This window comes from Pleurodeles waltl, chromosome 4_1, assembly GCF_031143425.1.
Source record: "Pleurodeles waltl isolate 20211129_DDA chromosome 4_1, aPleWal1.hap1.20221129, whole genome shotgun sequence".
NCBI classification, from domain to species: Eukaryota; Metazoa; Chordata; class Amphibia; order Caudata; family Salamandridae; genus Pleurodeles; species Pleurodeles waltl.
In genome coordinates this window covers 937,596,674-937,617,189 of record NC_090442.1, presented here as the reverse complement: position 1 = coordinate 937,617,189, position 20,516 = coordinate 937,596,674, and the positions used below count along the sequence as shown (strand labels likewise).

Sequence of the window (20,516 nt, the reverse complement as noted above, 5' to 3'; positions counted from 1 at the left end):
CTTTATTGCAATACCCACTTTACCACATTATACATACGTCATCATTTCCAAACATGTTCAAGCAAATGTTTCCTGTAACACCATTGAACCACAGGATGTTCAAGTACAGAAATAACATTTCTGAGAACATGGGGCGGTTAGCCCATCTACAAAGTTTCAAAAGCAATTCTAAGAAACCAGCACATTTGTAAGAAACGAAAATGAGCAGGGTTGCTGAAGGCATACAATTTTGTTCGTAGCATAAAACAAATGTAGCTAAGGGTTGGACAAAATTGAGCCCTCACGCCAAATTAAGAAATCCATTTTCCACACGTGCACACACTCTCTTATATGCACTCACTCCTGGCACCCCAATGGGGTGCCTTGATACCCGGATAGTGGAGGCCACTGAGTTTGTGAGCACCATGGGTCCCAAAGCGGCCGTCACCCACCAACCAGCCTCAAATATCCTGCCCCTCCATGAGCCAAATATTGCATCAACCATTCCCTGGTTACTGGGGTGCTTGCGGCTAGTCGACAGTCTCAGGGGAAAGGGAAAACAACAGCAGGTAAACAATTAAGGAGGAGTCATTCGGGGTCCCCAGAGGAGGATCACTAAGAGGTCTGCAAAACAGAGCTGGAGGGTAACCAAGGCCTCCGTTAGACAACGAGGTGCCCAGTCCAGCCAGACAGTTCAGTGTTACCAAACAGTTCCCAATTTCAACACCTCCGGTACAGAGAGAAGCCATCAGGTCTTCTTGACATAAGTCACTCAACACTTCCAGTAGTACACAACACATTACTAGACCCACACCTCCTGTACCAGAAGATGCTGCGTCTGGGGGTAAGAAGACTCCAGTGACCCCAGAAAGTTACGAATCCACATGAAAAGTGCTCAGTGAAAGACACAAACTAAGCGGTCTGATGATCCGAGTCACTCTGACCATATGTGCATTCGCAAGGCAATTCACAATGTGGTACCTCCTCTGAAAGAGGCACTAGTCTGTGCATAGTGACTTGAACCACACCAAACAGTCCCGTATTCCCCCACAAATGATGTACATCCCGTACCCCACTGGAAGGCACAATGCCTAGCACACAATGACTTGAGACACACTAGTCCCTCCTGTCACACTCGGAATTTGGTTTCTGTACCTCTCTGAAATGAGGCACACTGTCTAGTGCGCAATGACTTTAGAAGCACCAGACTTCCCGGTTACACACTTCAACACAAGTTTATCTGGGCCATATGTAGCCAAATACAGCACAATTCAGGCTGTACGCCCACCTTGAGGGTTGCAACCAACCAAACAGGGCACCGCACACAATGAGCATGCATCCGATGCTCACATGAGAGAAATGTGACACACTTGGCAATAGTGGGCCAAACAGGGTCCCACACCGGGGGATCCTGTTCACACTAACAAGACTTTTTGGCGTTCAGTAGTCCCCATAATGAAGGGCCACTCACCTGAAGTGAGGGCAATCCTTGGCGAGCTCAGCACCAGGCAATTCTGGCCTCCAGACACATTACTTAGGCAACACCAATGCCTCTGCTGGCAGGTGAAATCCAGCATATGATGTGGACACAGCAGGGGGCACCGCTCTCCAGACATTACCAGTCCTCAACGTAAGTCCCTCTCAGGAGATCTTTGATGTCCTGGAGACCTCCTCCGAGAACAGGGGGCAAGCCAACGTGTCCTTGGAGAGTTACCCTTTGAGATGCTACATAGCAGCAGGCAATCAGCCCCAGGCCAGTCTCAAAGCAGGAAGTGGAGCTCAGATCCTCTCCTTGGACAGTTATCCTCCTGGGCACACAGATTCCTCTGCAGTGTGCCTATGTGGTCCAGCAGCACTCGTTCCACATCACATAAATGATACTCTCCCTTGCAGATGTTGAGTACCCCTAGTTATAATAGAAGGTTCCTTTGAAGTTGGGGGTGTTTCAAAAGGTTCTCCTTTGAACCACAGATGCGTCCCCTAAATTTCCTCCCTGTCCAATCTGAGGCTCTTGAATGTAGATCTTTATCTTTAGTGGGGCCATGCCCTGGCTTTGAGAGGCCAAGAGTCAAAAATCTCTCCCCTCAATCTATCTATCCAGGCCCCAAATGGCAGGGATATATTGTTCTGCATGCCCAAGTTTTATAGCGGTCACTTGGGGAATGCAGAGATGTACTTTTCCCCAGTGACCGCCTAATTTACAGAACACCTGAACCACTTTAGAACCAAGAAATGCCACTTCCTAGAAGTGCCATTTCTAGGGCATCACTGACAAAACCACCTTAACCATCCAAAGGGGTTTGTCATTCTGAATCCGACGATACTACATATCATGAGGCTACTCCCCTGCAATCTACTATTGCTGACAGACTTAATAAGACTCATTCTCCCTTCTTACCTTATAGGCAGAGCAGCCCTCATAGGTAGTGCGAACATGCATTGATATTTGGAACTCTCTGGGTCATGTATGCCCTGGCATACACCCATGCTTGCTGGGCATGTAGGACACTTTCGCTAAAGCCACCACAGGGTGCAAGTGCTCTATCAGGCTCAATTCCTATCTTAGATTGTCCGTGGACAAATGTGCACATCCTGTTGAGCTCCAATACCTAGACATAGAGAAAAGCCACCAGGGTGCAAGTTGCACAACCAGGCGAGTGTTACTTTCAGGTGGAAGGAAGGATGGCACTTTCACACTGTGGTTCCAGTGGGGAAGTGACATGGGCTGGTAGGCCCCTTGCGAGAACCAGCAAAACATCCTAGAAAAAAAAAATGAAACATTTGGGGTAACCACAACCACCACGTGACAGGTCTAACAGACAGCACAACACTTCTCGAATAATTGATATGTTAATTAAAGCCATTGGTGAAAAGGCAGGTCTGTAGAACTGATTTATTTCCATGTGCCCTTCACGCCGCACAAAGTGTAAAAGTTGCTTTCCACTTTACATGTCAAAATCTACTTTCACCATTGAACTAGATTTGAATGAAAAGTGAAAAATAACTTACAAACATGTTTCTTCTGCAAGTTTCACAGAAGAAACTGAAAATAGACTTACTCTGTATCAGACACTCCCATAAAAAAGCTGTTTTACTTACAGAGTGACAAAGAGCTATGAACACTTGTTCACTTTATCAAACATACATTTCTTTAATTGTCAGCATGGCTAAACATTAAAGATGTATGGCCTGATTTAGGTCTTGATGGAGGGGAATACCCCATCACAAATGCGACGGTGGTGGCGTGGCTAAGATAGCAGCTGAGTCGCACGCTTGGTGAAAAGCTCTGTTTCAGGACGCAAAATTATCCTGCTACATCTTGCCCATTCAGTTGCTACACTGAGAAATACGCTGCTTAGATGCATGCAGGGCACAGGGCACACATGAAATCTGCTTTTTATGCCTGCTGGGGTCGAGAAACCGGGGCTGATTGAAAACACACCACCCACCTGGAGGTGCGGCCTAAATGACCTCACTGCACATGCATCTAAACTGTGGCATCTGCAGCATCCGCTACTCCCTACCTATTGTCTTTGCTGACCAGAGGGCACAGACCCTGACAACACTGCACCGGAGCTGCGTGCATCCCGAAGCAGAACTACAGGGATCAACTTTTGGCTGACTCCAAGCGAGGCCTTTGCTGCACTATGAAGCAGCCATGGGGCGCAACGGCCCTTCGAAGTCCATGGTGCACTTATTCTGGTGAGTCCCATATACCCAACTGCGCATTGTCCTAGACCTCCCCATACATATATCTCCTGATCCATTCCTTGAGGCTGGCTGCAGCCATAGAAACAGGCATTACCTGGTAGGAAACCGTACAAGTAAACAGGCGGCCTGGAGCCTGTTCATGTAGGAAGGGCCCCAATACTAATTCTCCCTTGTCAAAACAACAACTCTGAGTGTGGGGCCTGAAGGAGTGCACAGTAATGTTTGAACCATGGCCTGATGGACTACAGCTCTGCTTGATCTCCCTTGGGTGGGCAGGTCTTTACACCACAGAACTCAAAGGCTGCATATCGCAGCAGCTGTCGGCGTTCGACATAGATTACCTGCACGTTCCCATTTGAAGGGACCTCCCTCCCTCTCGTTACCTAGTCATACTGATACCTGCATAATCCAAGTGAGGGAACATGTCGTCCTGCGCTACAGCACCTGGATGGGGCATTAAGTTAGGGACTACCTTTCACATGAGACCACCCCTGTTGGACTTTTATGCTTATGCAGGGTCATCCCCAATCTTTTTTGCATCCTGACTCCTATTTATTCTGACCTGTTGCTGTTGATTTTTTTAACTCTGAGCATTTGACCACTGCTAACCAGTGCTAAAGTGCGTTTGCTCTCTGTGTAAATTTTATTGTTGATTGGTTTATCCATGATTGGCATATTTGATTTACTAGTAAGTCCCTAGTAAAGTGCACTGGAGGTACCAGGGCCTGTACATCAAATGCTACTAGTGGGCCTGCAGCACTGATTGTGCCACCCACATGAGCAGCTCTGTAATCATGTCTCAGACCTGCCATTGCAGTGTCTGTGTGTGCAGTTTTAACTGTGAATTCGACTTGGCAAGTTTACCCACTTGCCAGGCATAAACCGTCCCTTTTCTTACATGTCAGACACCCCTAAGGTAGGCCCAAGGTAGCCCCAAGGGCAGGGTGCAGTGTATGGTTAAGGGAGGACATATGGTAATGTGTTTTATATGTCCTGACAGTAAAATATTGCTAAATTCTTTTTTCACTGTTGCAAGGCCTGTCCCTCTCATAGGTTAATATGGGGGCTACCTTTAAATCTGATTAAAGTGTAGATTCCCTTTGGGAGCGGATGGACATGTGGAGTTTGGGGTCTCTGAGCCCACAATTTAAAAATACATCTTTTAGTAAAGTTGATTTTAAGATTGTGTGTTTAGAAAGTGAGCCTTTTCTTGCTTATACCATTTCTGTGACTCTGCCTGTTTGGGGATTCCCTGTCTGGGTCAGTTTGACAGTTGGGCTGGTTGCATCTCACACTAGGCAGTAACACAAAAGGAGCTAGGGTGTAGACTGCATTTCCTGATGAGCCATCTGTGATCGGAGGGAGGGGAGGAGTGGTCACTTACACCTGAAAGGGCTATGCCTCTCCTCACACAATGCAGTCTCTTGACCCCCTGGTGAGTGCCTGGGGCCTGGCCTGGGCAAGGCAGAATTTCACATTCAAAAGAGACTTTGCTTTGAAGTAGGCCTACTTCAAAGGAGAAATTGGGTATAAGAAGGGCACCCAAAACCACAGACTTTAGATCACTTCTGGACATCAAGAGGAACCTCTGCCTAGAGAAGAGCTGAAGAGCTGAGGAGAAGTGCTGCCCTGCCTGTGACTGTGCTTTGTAGAGCTACCCTGCAGTTGCTGCTTCTGCCAGAGTAAGAGGGCAAAGACTGGACTTTGTGTGCCTTCCATCTTGTGAAGAAATCTCCAAGGGCTTGATTTAGAGCTTGCCTCCTGTTCTTTGAAGTCTCAGGGACAACAAAGACTTCTTTCTGCCAACACCTCCTGCTCTGAAAAGTGGTGCCCTATCCAGTCCCTGGGCCCTTGAAAGGAAAGCTGGTGGAAATCCAAGGAAATTGACTTCAGACGACTTCGGACCAACGCCGCTGCTGAATCTGGTGACGCTGCCTGCAACCGAGTCTGTGATCTTTGCTGGAACGTGACGACCTTCGCAGGCCCGACACTACTGCAGCCCCGCTGAAGTCAACGACTCCGTGGAAGTCGCCGCACCACGTCGTGACCGACGCCGCTCGAAGTGCACAGATTCAACGTTTGGCACAGACGCTGCGATCCCCGACTTCGCGCATCGACTTGTTTTCCCTCTTCACCAAAGGTACTGTACTTGGGGGTCTACGCGACTCCGTGTCCGGCGCCGCTGGTGTCGGCTTGTTGGGAACGACTCCGTCATGACGCCGTGTTAACACCTCATCGAAGCATTTTGGGGGTCATTCTGACCCTGGCGGCCGGTGGCCGCCAGGGCCACTGACCACGGGAGCACCGCCAACAGGCTGGCGGTGCTCCCACGAGTATTCTGACCGCGGCGGTTCAGCCGCGGTCAGAAGCGGAAAGTCGGCGGTCTCCCGCCGACTTCCCGCTGCTCGGGGGAATCCTCCATGGCTGCGGAGCGCGCTCCGCAGCCATGGGGATTCTGACACCCCCTACCGCCATCCTGTTCCTGGCGGGTCTCCCGCCAGGAACAGGATGGCGGTAGGGGGTGCCGCGGGGCCCCTGGGGGCCCCTGCAGTGCCCATGCCAATGGCATGGGCACTGCAGGGGCCCCCGTAAGAGGGCCCCACTGTGTATTTCAGTGTCTGCAATGCAGACACTGAAATACGCGACGGGTGCAAACTGCACCCGTCGCACCCCTGCAACTACGCCGGCTCAATTCTGAGCCGGCGTCCTCGTTGCAGGGGCATTTCCTCTGGGCCGGCGGGCGCTCTTTTGGAGAGCGCCCGCCGGCCCAGAGGAAATGTCTGAATGGCCGCCGCGGTCTTTTGACCGCGGTGCGGTCATTTGGCGGCTCCCTCCAGGCGGGCGGCTCCCGCCGCCCGTCGGGCTCAGAATGAGCCCCTTTGTGTTTCTAAGCGCTATTTTTTAGTTTAATCCTTAAAAATTCATAACTTGACTTGTGTATGTCGGATTGTGGTCGTTTTGGTCTTGTTTTGTTTAGATAAATATTTCCTACTTTTCTAAACTGGTGTTGTGTCATTTTGTAGTGTTTTCATTAAGTTACTGTGTGTGTTGGTACAAATACTTTACATCTAGCACTCTGAAGTTAAGCCTACTGCTCTGCCAAGCTACCAAGGGGGTAAGCAGGGGTTAGCTGAGGGTGATTCTCTTTTACCCTGACTAGAGTGAGGGTTCTTGCTTGAACAGGGGGTAACCTGACTGTCAACCAAAGACCCCATTTCTAACAGCCCCTATATTAATAAAGTCTCCCTTTCTGAACAGCAACACCCTCCAATCAGCTGACCTGAATGTTTGTCTCTCTGCCTTGGGGCAACACCATGTTGTGCGGCACATTTGCGGGACGAGCACTAACACTTGCTGCCCCGTGACATCATGGCGGTTGCCAGTCGCAGAGCTCCGCTCCAAAATGCGTCCTTAACCATGGACTCAGTCTGCTTCCCACCAAAGCTGATTCTTGCACAATACCTATCTGCACCCCCTGTTACAGTACCAGGGCGCATCACAGCATGATGGTAAAACCTAAAATCACCAAGCCTTCACTGCAGGTACGTCTGGACCCATCTCCTTCCTCGCTTAGCACAGATAACACCTCAGCAGCCCCGCATCAGAAGCTACTCTTCATACACACTCCACTCATTTAGAAAAGATCCTGCAGGCTAACCTAGACACTAACCCATAATTGGAAACCAAGATTGACTCAAGATGTCAGCCTTCTCCATGCTGACCACCGCAAACTGACCGATGAAGTGGAGGAAGCAGAATCCTCTATTGGGACCATGAGACTCACCATTGAAGTCTTTGAAATGCAGAAGTGGCAACCCTGCACTGCAGGGCGGAAGATGCGGAGGAGCACTCCAGATGCAACAATATTCGCTTTATGGGTTTCCCTGAATGAGTGGAGGGTCAATGCGCTGAACCTTTCATGAAAAAATGGCTGACGGACAATGTATTAACTGGAAAAGTCTGACCACGTCCAACAGGAGTGTTATCATGCCCATTAATTGCCCATCTCCGTAATTGTCACGATTAACACCTGATTTTACAACAGTTTCAAGCCCAGGGGCCGTGGCGATTTGAAGATGCTTCTATCATTGCGTATCTGGACTTCACTGTGGAGGTGCAGCAGCTATGGGGAGCCTACGCCAAGATTAAACAGCGTCTCTGCGACCACAACATTAAATATGCCTTGATGTTTCCTGCACAGCTCTGGGTAATAGACTGCGAGATAATCCACATCTTGTCCACGCCTGAGGATGTCTGAACACGGATGCACGCCAAAGGAATTGCCCAGCCCTTGATGGGGGAGCCAACATCTGGCAACTGGCTAACTCTTCGCACCCGTCACCACTGATTCAACCAATCACAAGCTAAACCTACCAAATCTCAGGCAGCGGAGGAACGAGCCAAGGTGCTACAGGAAACCACCCATTGCACCACAAATTCCTTCACAATACTTACAGAAAATCACCGTTCAGACTCTGGCTCAGATGCAGAGATCTCACATGCATCCTCAGGAGACATGACTAAAGGCCTGGTTATCACCCCTTGCATAGCTGATGATCTCTGAATATTGAGCATTGCACCGATCGCAGTGGTTCCATACACCTACTGACTTTGTGCATCAGGGGGGGCAAAAGTTTTCACTATCTGAATAGTGCTATAAGGTTGACATTTGTTTCTCTACTCCTACCATCGCTGTACGTCAAAGTTATACCTTCCAGTCACTGTCTCCATCCCCACTTGTGACACAGGAGTATCTGGGGATATGTGGTTGTAAAGCCCCAAGCTGCCACATTGATATGCCCATTCATGAGTGAAATGCTTTAGTTTTTGTAAAGGGAACTGGATGTGGACCCATTCATTAGGGGCTGAAGGTCTGAGGTAAAACACTTTCTGACCTACCACAGCCCGACCAGAGACTTCCACATGGACAGGTTTTACCCCCAAATGTTGTTCCTTTTGCATAAATTGTGGGATTGGGGTATACAGCGGTAGGACTGTGTGTCACCTGCCTTGGAGTTTTGCTAAGTATTGTTATGTTTAACTCCAATTTGTTTTTGCAGAGCCAGAGGAGCTGGGCGGGAGGGGGAGGGATGTCTCACTACAGGGAGATACTTGCCTAACATACATGCGAAGTACAGGTGATGGGGGTGGAGACTGTCATGGTCATGTAGCCTATATCACATATTTTCCATGCTTTTTGTCTCAATGAGTGCACACCAACTAAGTGCTACCAAATTCATGCATATCTCAAGTGCCACCGCATGCACTTTTCTGTATTACAAGAGACCCACCTTATGGACAGAGAGCTCTGGAAACTCAAATCCGAATGGCGCAGGCAGGTATATGGCACATCCTCATTGGCGTTTGCTTGAAAAATGCTACTATGGTTAGCACAGGGGGCCCCTTGCACATTGAAACAGTACAAGGCAGATGCTGATGCTGGGAGTTGATATATTGCTGTGGAGGGACTTTTGGGTGGGATACCCTTGACGATGGTGGGAGTCCATGCACCCAGTAACAGAGAATTCCTCGAAACACTCACACCTGCACTCTTTTGTGACTTGTAGGCCCCTTGTCTACAGGGGAAGACTTTAATTGTGAACAAGATGTAGAACTTGACCGGTCTTTCACCCACTACATGGGGTGCCAAGCAGAAGAGCATCCAAATGTTTTGGTTCTAGGCTCAAGGACAGGGGGCTCAATGATCTATGGCGTAGCAGGCACCCCTTAGATCATGAGTACTCCTTCTACTACCAGGCCCATGACCTCCACACTAGGATAGATCTGATATTGGGCACCATCTACCTGGGACGGTTGACTGTGCATTCAGAGTACCTAGCCCCTATTCTCTCTGACCACTGCACATTTCTAGTGGAGCTACAATGGGGCAGGCCATGCCCGAATATCCCCACATGCACTTGCAGACTGAGGCACTAACAGATCCTCCCTTCAGAGGGGAGTTCTCTGTATGTATCACGCAATACCTTGAACATAATAGGGAATCCACTGCCCTTCGTACCACGGAGAGGGATGCTCATAAATCAGTAGTAAGGGGTCACTGCCTATCAGCTACATGGGAAATGAGACACACAATGCATGCGGAATTGATGTTGTTAGAGAGGGAGCTGCATCCCTTGGAGAGAGGGGTCACGGCCTGGATGACTGAACTAGCCCATCTGCGGGAGCTTCAAAAGTGACATAGTGAGGCAGAAACGCAATTGTGCAGACATGACTATAGATATTATTTACCTAGATTACACGCTGAGGGTGACCACCTGGGAAGACTGCTGGCATGGCCCATTTGTGAAGAACATCAGCACACTCTAATTGGAGCTATTAAACTACATGACACTCCTTGGCCACCATGAAAACCACCATTAATTACACCTTCTGCTACTATTATCCCATATTATACATCGTAAATTCGGCTACCACCCCACAAGCATATGGAAACATTCCTGGGAGATATTCCTCTGACACTGCTCTCCCCTTTACAGACAGCTGACCTCAATGAACTCATTTGACCTCAAGAACTGTGAGAAGCCATTTCTCAAATAGCCAGGAACAAAATGCCTGGCACAGATGGCCTGCCGATTACGTACTACGCCACATACTCCACGCTCCTTAGCCAACCCCTGTTGGAGGTGGTTAATGAGGTTTTGGTACGTGGAGAGCTCCCGGAATCGCAGTGCGAGGCATTAATTGTAGTACTATCCCTCCTCCACCTTGACTGTAAGATACCCGTTAAGATCCTTGAGAACAATCTCCTCCACCCTGATCAAGACACTAGTCTATGAAGATCAGTCCAGATTCTTACCAGGTTGCAGCACGTTTCTTGACATTAGGCGGCTTCTGCATACAATCCATGATACCCCACGAGCTGCATATGACCAGGTTGCAGTATCACTAGATATTGAAAAAAGCTTTTGATACTCTCAGCTGGGAATTCCTGTGTGCAACCTAACATCAAATGGGCTTCAGCCCAGGATTCTCAGAGTTGATTTGCACTTTATACTCTAATCCAACGGCCAGAGCAGTCTTGCATTCCCCCATATTCACTCATTATTCCTATAACCCAAATAACGGGTAAACCTGCCGTGGTTGTGAGTCATGACTTAGCCCCTTGGAAATAGGCGGCGATGGTGACAACAGGGGACCTCTTCAATGACTGATCCTTTATGTCTTATGAGGACGTTATGGGCATTTCTTCCCTGGGCCCAGGACATTTCCTAACATATCATGCCATTCATCAATTGATGTGGGACACTTGAGGACCCACCACAATCGCCCATTCTCCACAAGCTCCTGTCGGGCATCGGCCAGAAAAGGGCCATCTCACTATTATATGAAGCCTTAATCATGAGCACTAATGTGACTATGGAAGGAACGCTTACCAGGTGGAATTTTGTTGTCCCACAACCTTTAACCCTGAAAACATGGACAAGAGCTCTCCAACAGGTAAAAGTAGTTTCCCATAATCCTAGCTTCTGCTTCACCCAGTTCAGCTATATACATCAAGCATATCTATCCCCCAGGGCATTAAACATATGTTCCCTACATCTGTGCCTGACTGCCCAAGATGTAAACTGGTTTTAGGCAGGATTTTACCACATGGCGTGGTACTACCCCCTGCTGCATCAAACGTGGCAAACAATTACTGCATAGCCTTCTCAAAATAACAGAACATCCACTGACCCATACCCCTCAATCATGTCTCTTGGGAATCCAACCCAGGACCAAGGGGGACAAATATCTCCACAGGTTTATTGACTTAGCATTTTATTTTGTTTGAAAGGCAAATAACAATGCAATGGAAAGCACCCGCAGCGCAAGGTACCTCCCAATAGCTCCAAATGGTACTACAATGGTCAAGGGCGGAAGCGAGTGTACTGTGATCCCTGCGTGGAATGGGCCTGCTGCTGTGCACAAGGAGCAAGAGCTGCAATGTCTTTGTAGTGAATATTGAGGCCAAAAATGACATTCGCCCACTGTGAGGGGGCTACTTAACACTTCAGAGATACCATCCTACAACTGCACAATCCCATATAACACAGACAATGAGATGTTCCCACCAGCTATAGCGAACTTGCTTTGTTTGCATCCTGCGGAGTGAGGTTACTTGTAGGTTGGTTCCTCCCCACTCACATCCATAGTTGTTCACCCTTAACCAGGTTAACCATCACACACTCCCACTTCCAAATAGCTGAATCATACCACGTGATCCAACACACCTGGTGCTGTGCCTTTCCACGTTCCTCAACATAAAACCCACCTAACTTACCTGTATGTATAATATATGAATACTGTAATATCTGCTGTGAAATGTATTTGTAAGGTTACTCTGTATTATGTAGCATGATTGTGCAATTCACCAACATGTGAAGGTCTCCTTGATCTCCCTCTACTCCCCTTGTGGCTTCATCCATTAATCTGCGACTGTTACTGTTGTTGTAATATAAAATAATAACAACAGATTTAAAAAACAAAAAAAAAAGCCAAACGCAACGGATTTCCCATCCGCCTTATTACAATCCCATGATATCCTATGGAGATAGTAAAAAGGCAGATGGGATATCCATCACGTTTGTGACGGAGTAATCCCTCCGGGAGGATCTAAATCTGGCCTTTAGTCTTCCGGGCTTAGAGGGCACAACTAAGGTTGACTTATTATGTCCAAAATGTAGGTTTCTCTAGACCACAGAGCATTTTCTCTGACATGAACTACTGCAGTGTTTTAAAATTGTGTGCTGCCAGAAAATAATAGAGTTCCCTGGAGTTATACCTCTAAGTCGTTACTCCAGGATCGGTGTAAATAAATACCACTGCCCACATATGACATTTAACTTCCATGACACTGGTGATTTTCCCATGCCAACTTACTATGGCTTTACTGGAAAGTTAAATAGCCAAATGTTGCATTATGTTTGGAGTAAAAGAACACATACCTTAGAACACTGAATACCAGTGTCACAGCCAACAGAATCGTAATACAAGCCAAACTCATTCCCTCTGTAGGCAAATAACCTGTGTAAATCACACAGAAAAAGTGAATTTGCTACAGGAAGAATACCTTTTTCTTTGTACGATAGCCTATCACGTTATGGGGTCACTGTCTTCTTTCTCTACAATTGAGAAAGAGGGAAGCTCACTGATGTAACGTCTGGGTTCTAATTCCAGTTTCAATACTTGGATACAAATAATCTGAATCTTTAATGCTGTGAAATGCAAATGAAAATTCCCACACCTATGTACATGATGTTGTTTTTATATAACCATTAATGTGCATTGATTCCTTGTTCCTCATCTAGATCAGCACTGCATGTGTGTCAGTACCAGAAAACATAGTATGCAACTTTGATGATAAATTGAATTTAGACCCAAATTATTTCCATAGGCATTGGAATAAGGACTGCCTTGTTTACTTAGGTCATGAGAGCTATTTGTCCTTGAAATATTTACCTACATTGCTATCTAGTTTTTTCATAGATTGAGGTCAATGATTGAATATAACGCATTTTCTCATTCTCTTCATTAACAGTTGATTTCTCCAGTCTTTTTTGCCGGGACGGCCCTTCTACTTTGTCCCGTTCTGTTTTGGAAAGTATGAAGATTTCCACAGTCATGAAGTGCACAGGCATAAGACGGTGCTCTCTTCACCTCAGTGTCAAAGGGACATTGCATCTGGATGGTATGTCAAACAAAGCTTCTCTAATAATTTAAGCCAAACAAATTTACTGTAAACAGATGTGTTTTATAATTTATGCAAAGAGATGTGATACCCAACTGGCACAGGGCATTCTTGGAATAATGTAGTGCACTTATAAGCAAATGTTAGTTTAAACGTTTTCTCAGATTGCAGCCTCAGTCTCCCCAAATGCCATTTTCCATAATCTCAATCAGTGAGCATAATGTATGGGTGTGGTCTTCCTTGTTTCCTTGCGTTTATAGCTAGCTCCTGTATGGATGCTATTTCATTTGCTAATGGCGTGGTGCTTGATAAATAGCAGCGTCTTGGTAATACCACATAAGTATATCTTTCATTCATCTCTAAGGATGGGGTGGTGGTGTAGGGGTGAAGTCCTGCGACTTGCATGCTGTAAGCGCACTATGAGTTGGCGTACCCTGTACATAGCAGAGGGAGCCCATCAATTGCTCCATAAGCAGGAGCTTTTGCCCTGAGGCAGTGCTGCATCATACAGAAACACACACCCTCCCACACCTGGAGAACACAGAAATATGAGCAGAAGAGAATGGGGCTTCCCTAGAAATTGGACTGATTGGCTGGTTTTGACCTCTTGATGGGGTAATGACATTGGTGGGCACAGGGCCTGCTGGCGGGGGAATGAGCAGGTGGAGGTCCTGGACCTTTCAGACCTACCCTAGGTTGCCTTGAGTTGATTATGGATGGGGTCTTCGCCTGGAAGCTGGTCAGGCCACAGTTACTCTGGCAGGGATGGTGCATTATGCGATGACTTGGAGTTGTATGTTATGTATCAAACTATGTGTATTTTCCATACCTAGTCTAGTCAGAGGTGAAAACATGTTTAAATTATTTTGTTTGACATAATCTGCCTAAGAACCCTAGGTGGGAATGAGAATTGCTGGCACCAGGTGCCTGCCCCAGCAGGGGATGTATATAGAAAGAATCTGCGAGCTACAATACATTTGTGAACTGTTTCACTGGACTTAGGAATCGTGGTTAAATGTATTTTGAATCATGCTATTTCATTTGCTAATGGCATATTGCTTGAATAAATAGTTATGTCTTAGTAATAGCACCCATTTGAGTATGTCTCTCATTCACATCTAAGGATGGGGTGGTGGTGTAGGGGTGAAATCCTGCAACTTGCAAATGGTGTGCACACTATACAACTTATGCAAAGAGATGTGGTGCCCAAATTGGATAGACTCATTCTTGGAATGATGTATTGCACTTCAAACCAAATGTTAGTTTAAATGTATTCTCAGATTGCGGCCTCGGTCTCCCCGTGCCATTTTCCATAATCTCACGCAGTTAGCAAGATGTGTTTCTGGTTACAATTGACATAATTTCATCAACTTGAAAAGGGTTTCTGAAGAGATATCCCTCTTCTGTGCTCCCCTGATGACATCAAAGCAAGTGTCATTAGAGGATTTGACACGATATGACAGCTGACCCTAATGAACTCATATGATTAACATTCATACAATTACAACCACAGTACGTGTGCTGTGGTAATCCCGAGGGCCTGGTACTGGGGGTTTTCAGCTCCTTCGGGACTTAAAGATTCGTGTTAACTCCTTACTCTGGAGATCTGGAGTATTCCACACCCTATGACTTTGGCCCTTGGAAGCATCAGAAATCCATTGGTGAAGTATCAGGCAAGTGCAGGAATCAGTGCAGAAACACTGATTACAATGTAATTCACCAAAATATCACCATTTGGAGTATTTCTGTCCAGAGAGTTAATTATGTTTCTGGTATGGGAACTGAGGGATGAGGAATCTGGACAGACAGCCTAAATGACCTGTAATGCGCCACTTAGAGTAAAATCATTACAGGACTTTAAATGTTGCAGTTCATGTGAAGACCATAGGAGTTGATCTTAGGGGTTATATTTGCAACCTAAGGTGATGTATAAATAATGTATTTAGAGTTCGGCAGGTTGGAAAAAGTGCACTGCCAAGCTTGTGGTGCTGCCTATCTCATTTAGAGGCGGGGAGCTGATATGATTTACATATCAGACCATTCATCGTCATCCCCTACACCAATAACTTCACTGCCAAAGATCTTCTAGCTTTAGAGCAATGAAAAGCATACCCTTCTTACGGTGGGCCTTCGTGAATAGCACAGTGTTCACAGAGAGAAAAATAGAACAATGGTCCCTTACTAGGGTAGAAAACTCCACGTTTGTCACGGAGATTGTTTTCTTATGCATAAATAACCCCTGAATTGGAATCTTGTTTCTACAAAACAAAAAACAAAAATGCCGACCATCCATGACCTGTTAATCAGCTGGCGTTTCAATTTTGCTCAAACTACATCTGTGGCACCAGCTGAAGCACTTTGTCAAAATTATCCCTTTTGTTAGGGATCTCTAAGTAAGGGTGCTTGATTTTTGACAGAAACGTAGAGGAGAGGCCCTCCGTCATCCTGGCAGGCTGGTGTATTGCAGAACATATTCTAAATAACCCCCCTGTCTTGTCATGTCTGGTCAGGGTTTAATTTGTGCAGATGTTTGTCAGTGCACTGCACCAGGACGTATTTCTCAAAACCAGCCCTTATTTCTGACAATCGACTGCATGGTGATGATGTCTCCAGTATTTTTGAGAAAAGAGATCAACTGGTCGGAGGTGTGGTCAATCCTGGGTGAACTGGAGGATGTTCGGATTACCATCTCTGACTGACTAGCTTTTTTACATGATATATCTGCTGTGATATTCCTGCCAAACCCAGGACATGGTGGATGGCGGTGCTGCTGACTATTGCCGAACTCTATGTCGCCCGTCATTGGAGAAAACCAACGGGTTCTGATGCGGCTACTTGGCTTCAGACCTGGCAAAAACTGCAGACTCTGAACGAACCATTTATAGGATGAACCGTCAACTAGATACTACACCTAGGGATGGGAACCATTTATGCTACCCCATGGAGCACTGGGGAGAAGACAGTGAGGCGTGGTGACCCACTTTCACCATGCAGATCCACATGACATGGGGGGAGGCTCACTCCTTCCTGGGACGTCTTTTTGGGGACATTTATTGTAACTGTGATATTAGTACAAATATCATCCGAGAGCAGTGATGGATTGGGGCCTGATGTCTAAGTGCTTATTGCCGATTACACAGCAGAGGTGCTGTTGGACTCCAGGGCCGCATAGAGACCTTTGTCCTGGTGGCGTTGTCATCGGACCAAACTTTTGCGATATTTTGGGCGAATACCCCGGCTTGGTGGGAGGGTTTCTGCTGGGGTCTATGGAGACTGTCAGTGGAAGATACTCTCTGTAGATATCGGTTACAGTAGATGGACTTCAGTGCACCAGTATTTGAGGTTTCATTTTGGCATGCTCTCTAAGAAGGGGTTTTATTCGACTGTTAAGGAATTCCAGTGTTCGAAGCGAGCAGAGATGCTGATGGCTTGCTTTCCTATTAAGCTCCATGTAAAACATTTGCAGTTCATTGCAGTGATAATTTCGCGCTCAGCGCCTGGAATTTTAATAAAGAATTATTGCAATAAAGAAAAGCACGCCAGTAGATCATTTAAAAATCAATATACACTGAATTTAAAAGAACAATACGTGGTAACGTTTGTTTTTACGGCTTTGGTGACATAATTCAAATTGTCACATACATTTCTTGGAGCTTGATGCTTAGTAGGCAACAGTGGCACTGGGCAGTACTGGTGTGGGAGCAAGGTGCAGTCACCTCCTGTGAAATATCTTGGGCCCTTGCACTTATCTTTTTACAAATCACCCAGTGTTTCTGACCTTCAGTTCCTCCTTGCCTCCAGCAAAAGGAAATGCTGTATAAAACCAGCCCTGTGCCACCACTGTGGATTCTAGGGGACCATAGTGTTTCCTGTGCAAATACCAGGAATTGCAAGTGTAATGCACACTTACAGCCAAATGACTTTCATTTTGCTTCCACAGAAGAAGTCAGAATATGTGCACAGCGCAAAGGGGATTAAAGCATCGATCCATAGTTTTAGACTCAAGTTTACTTTGTCCCACGTGATTGCATTGATCTGGATAGAAGTAGCTTTACAATCACCAACGTTCCTTTATATATGGAAAGCCTAATAGAGAGCTGTGAGCGACAGATCCGAGCTACCATTGCAGAATATGCACATAACATAAATGCAGATACTCTAAGTCTTAATAGAAATCATATGCATTGCTTGTGATTTTACCAAAAATATGTCGTGGATTTGTCTCTTCTGGACACAAACTATTTAGATTCTATTAAGTCCCATATACTGTTGTTTCCCTTACTGTGGCTATTCTCCTTTTTCGTGAAAAGCATTTCTCTCTGCGGCATATTCAAGATAGTTGAAAGAAGTATGCAGTTTTAAATTCCCTCTTCAATCTTCAGACTTCACAAAACCTATTTAACTCTTACTAACAGCACCAAAAATATGAGCGCCGTATTTACATATAATCCTGAAAACTGTACTTTAAAACTGGGTAGCTGAGGTCAAATTGTCTATATAACTGCAAGAAGTCACACACAAACAAATATGACGCCTGTAAATGAATATTTCTCTCCGGCATTGCAGAGAATGTGCCCTGAAAGCTCTGAAACAAAGATAGTTCCCCAGGGCCTCAGCTAGGGATGTAGGATTTCTAATCCACTTCCCTTAGTGGGTGTTGAGCAATTTAATAAGCCAAGGCGGGACTGACCCAAGAATCAATATAAAGGGATATTCTCCAATAAATATATCGGACATCTACTTGTAAATCAACATTTGTGTTAATAATTTGTTTTTAGGCATTTTTTGTAATCAGTTGTTGGCAGCTCAGATATATACAAACACACAAAAGCTGATGGGAGGATGCTTGCATTAAGTCACTGGCAACCGCTCTTGGTACATATATATTACCTACTGGCAGTCGCCAGTAAATAGCTATAGTTAGGTCTGCTTTTCCAAAGATGTAGTGGTTTTTGGTTTGCTAACAATTTTGGCCCCGTTAGACGAATCTTAACAAAACTTTCCAAAAAAAAGTGCATCCACCTCAGCTCTTTCCTGGAAAGTTTTTGGGTGATTTGTCAAGCAGAGGCCAAGAAGAAAGGGGGTACCAAAACATAAAGTTTCCATGCATTTTCATTAGACTTCTTTAAGACAGGTGTTAGCAAAAACTGATGAACTGAATTACACCAAATTTGGCAGTGAGCTCGATCTTGGGCGGCAGATTGTGCTTTTTGTGATGTGGTGTAAATACGTTCAGTAGGTTTTGTGAAATAAAAAGATAATTGTAAACTTTTGTAGTTGGGCTGGCAAGAGTCTCACAAGCCTCCCTCAAGAGTGCAAAATCAAAAATGAAGGCGTGTGATTGGTCGAGAGGTTGGTTTTCCTGTGAGCCTTCATGCTCTCATGGGAGCAGGAAGCTCCTGTGAGTCCGGGTAGATCAAGTGCTCTGATTGACTGGTTGTTGGAATGCTAGGAATGAAATGGCACTCATTACCAGTTACGATGAAAAACTGGAGATTTGTGGAAATGAAGTAAAAAAGTATAAGGTGGCAGAAGATGGACATGCTGTACCCCTAGATTTAGCAAGGAGGTATTTAAGGGATAACCACTGTGAAGATAATAAATGGATAATGTTTTTAACTAATTTTTGTGATCTCATGGGACTCTTGCAAAATTTTAAATAGTAAAAAGGATCATGTGAGTTCTCAATAACTTGTTATTGAGAGCAAGTGTGTGAAAGATAAGTACTGTGTTGAGTAGAAGGTTAATTCTTTTTTTTTTTTAAAGTTATGGTCTTGCAAGACTCTTGTGGGATCGTGAAAAGTAGAAAGGAGTAGGTGATCTTTGAATACACATTTAAGTATGCACAAATGCTACTGTGGGAAGGACTCTTACTAGAGATGGTGTTTATTAGTTCCTACTATTTATGGCCACTGGCTTGGTAAGAGTTGAGAGTACAGTTTCTTCCCACACCCTACAATGCACACCCATTATCAGAGAGAGGGATTTTAGTAGGAGATTTTCTGTACAGAGCATTCTATGCACAGCCATCATCTAAGAGAGAGGTCTCAGTGGGGAGGCCAGTCTCGTTCCACCCAGCCTACTACACACACTCATCTTCTGAGAGAGAGGTCTGAAAAGAGAGACCCGTCGATGCACACACCTTAATATGCACATCTCTAATCTCAAAGAGAGGTCTGACAGGAAAGGGCAGTCCATCTCCACTCACTACTATGTACACCTGTCATCTCAGAGAGAGAGCCCTGAAAAGAAAGGGCAGTCTCTCTCCACTCACTACTATGCACACCCATCATCTGAGGGAGATGTCTCAGCAGAGAGGCCAGTATCTCTTCCCACACCCTACTACACACACCCTGCAATGCACACATGTAATCTGAGAGAGAGGTCTGACAGGAGAAGCCAGTCTATGTATACACCATAATACGCACACATGTCATGTCAGAGAGAGGTCTGACAGGAACAGGCAGTCCTTCTCCATTAACTACCAAACACACCTGTCATCTCAGAGAGAAGTCATAGTGGAGACCGTAAAAAAATATTTTTTATATATTCTGTAGAACAGTACAAAAAAATAATTCTTCCGCCTTAACTAACATGCACAATGTTCTATTTTGTTCACAATTACAGCACAATACTGTAATTAACTTAATTCTAAATGTACGATCTTGCGAGTGGTTTGCAAGAGCTGAACAGAAAGTACAGCCCCCTCTGTGTTCATGCAGAGGATTGTGCATCTGGCTCCTACCAGCAACTGGTGAGAGCAATCACGTGAAAAAAAATCCAACCATCTTTTATTCACTACTCTAGTATAGAATAGCATTAAATAACCCAACGGTTAAAGTAACATTATAGTTAGATGTAATAAAAAATTGCTTAAAAACTGAAATTCATTGAAAAAAACAAAAGCTAAAGTAACATTCTAGCTAGATGAATTTGTCAATAACAACATTAATGTTTTGAACTAAAAAAACATAAAAAGTCAGCAGTTATAGTTATCAGCACTAACTATAATTTGTGCCCCCACCATGCACTGCTTATGATCTCACATATGACATCACTTATGGTATGTGCTATTACATCATTTATGACATCACTGATAGTGATGACATCTCAAATGCATCATTAATGACAGAAAAAC

At 45.5% G+C, this 20,516-nt stretch overlaps 1 protein-coding gene across 1 annotated transcript in view; it reads left to right on the top strand.

Moving 5' to 3' along the window:
• Window positions 1–20,516, top strand: part of IL17REL (interleukin 17 receptor E like) — a 600,388-nt gene that overhangs the window by 135,549 nt on the left and 444,323 nt on the right. The window contains exon 3 of the mRNA XM_069229705.1: window positions 13,229–13,378. Coding sequence (XP_069085806.1) covers window positions 13,229–13,378 — 150 coding nt within the window. The remainder of the gene's footprint in view (window positions 1–13,228; window positions 13,379–20,516) is intronic.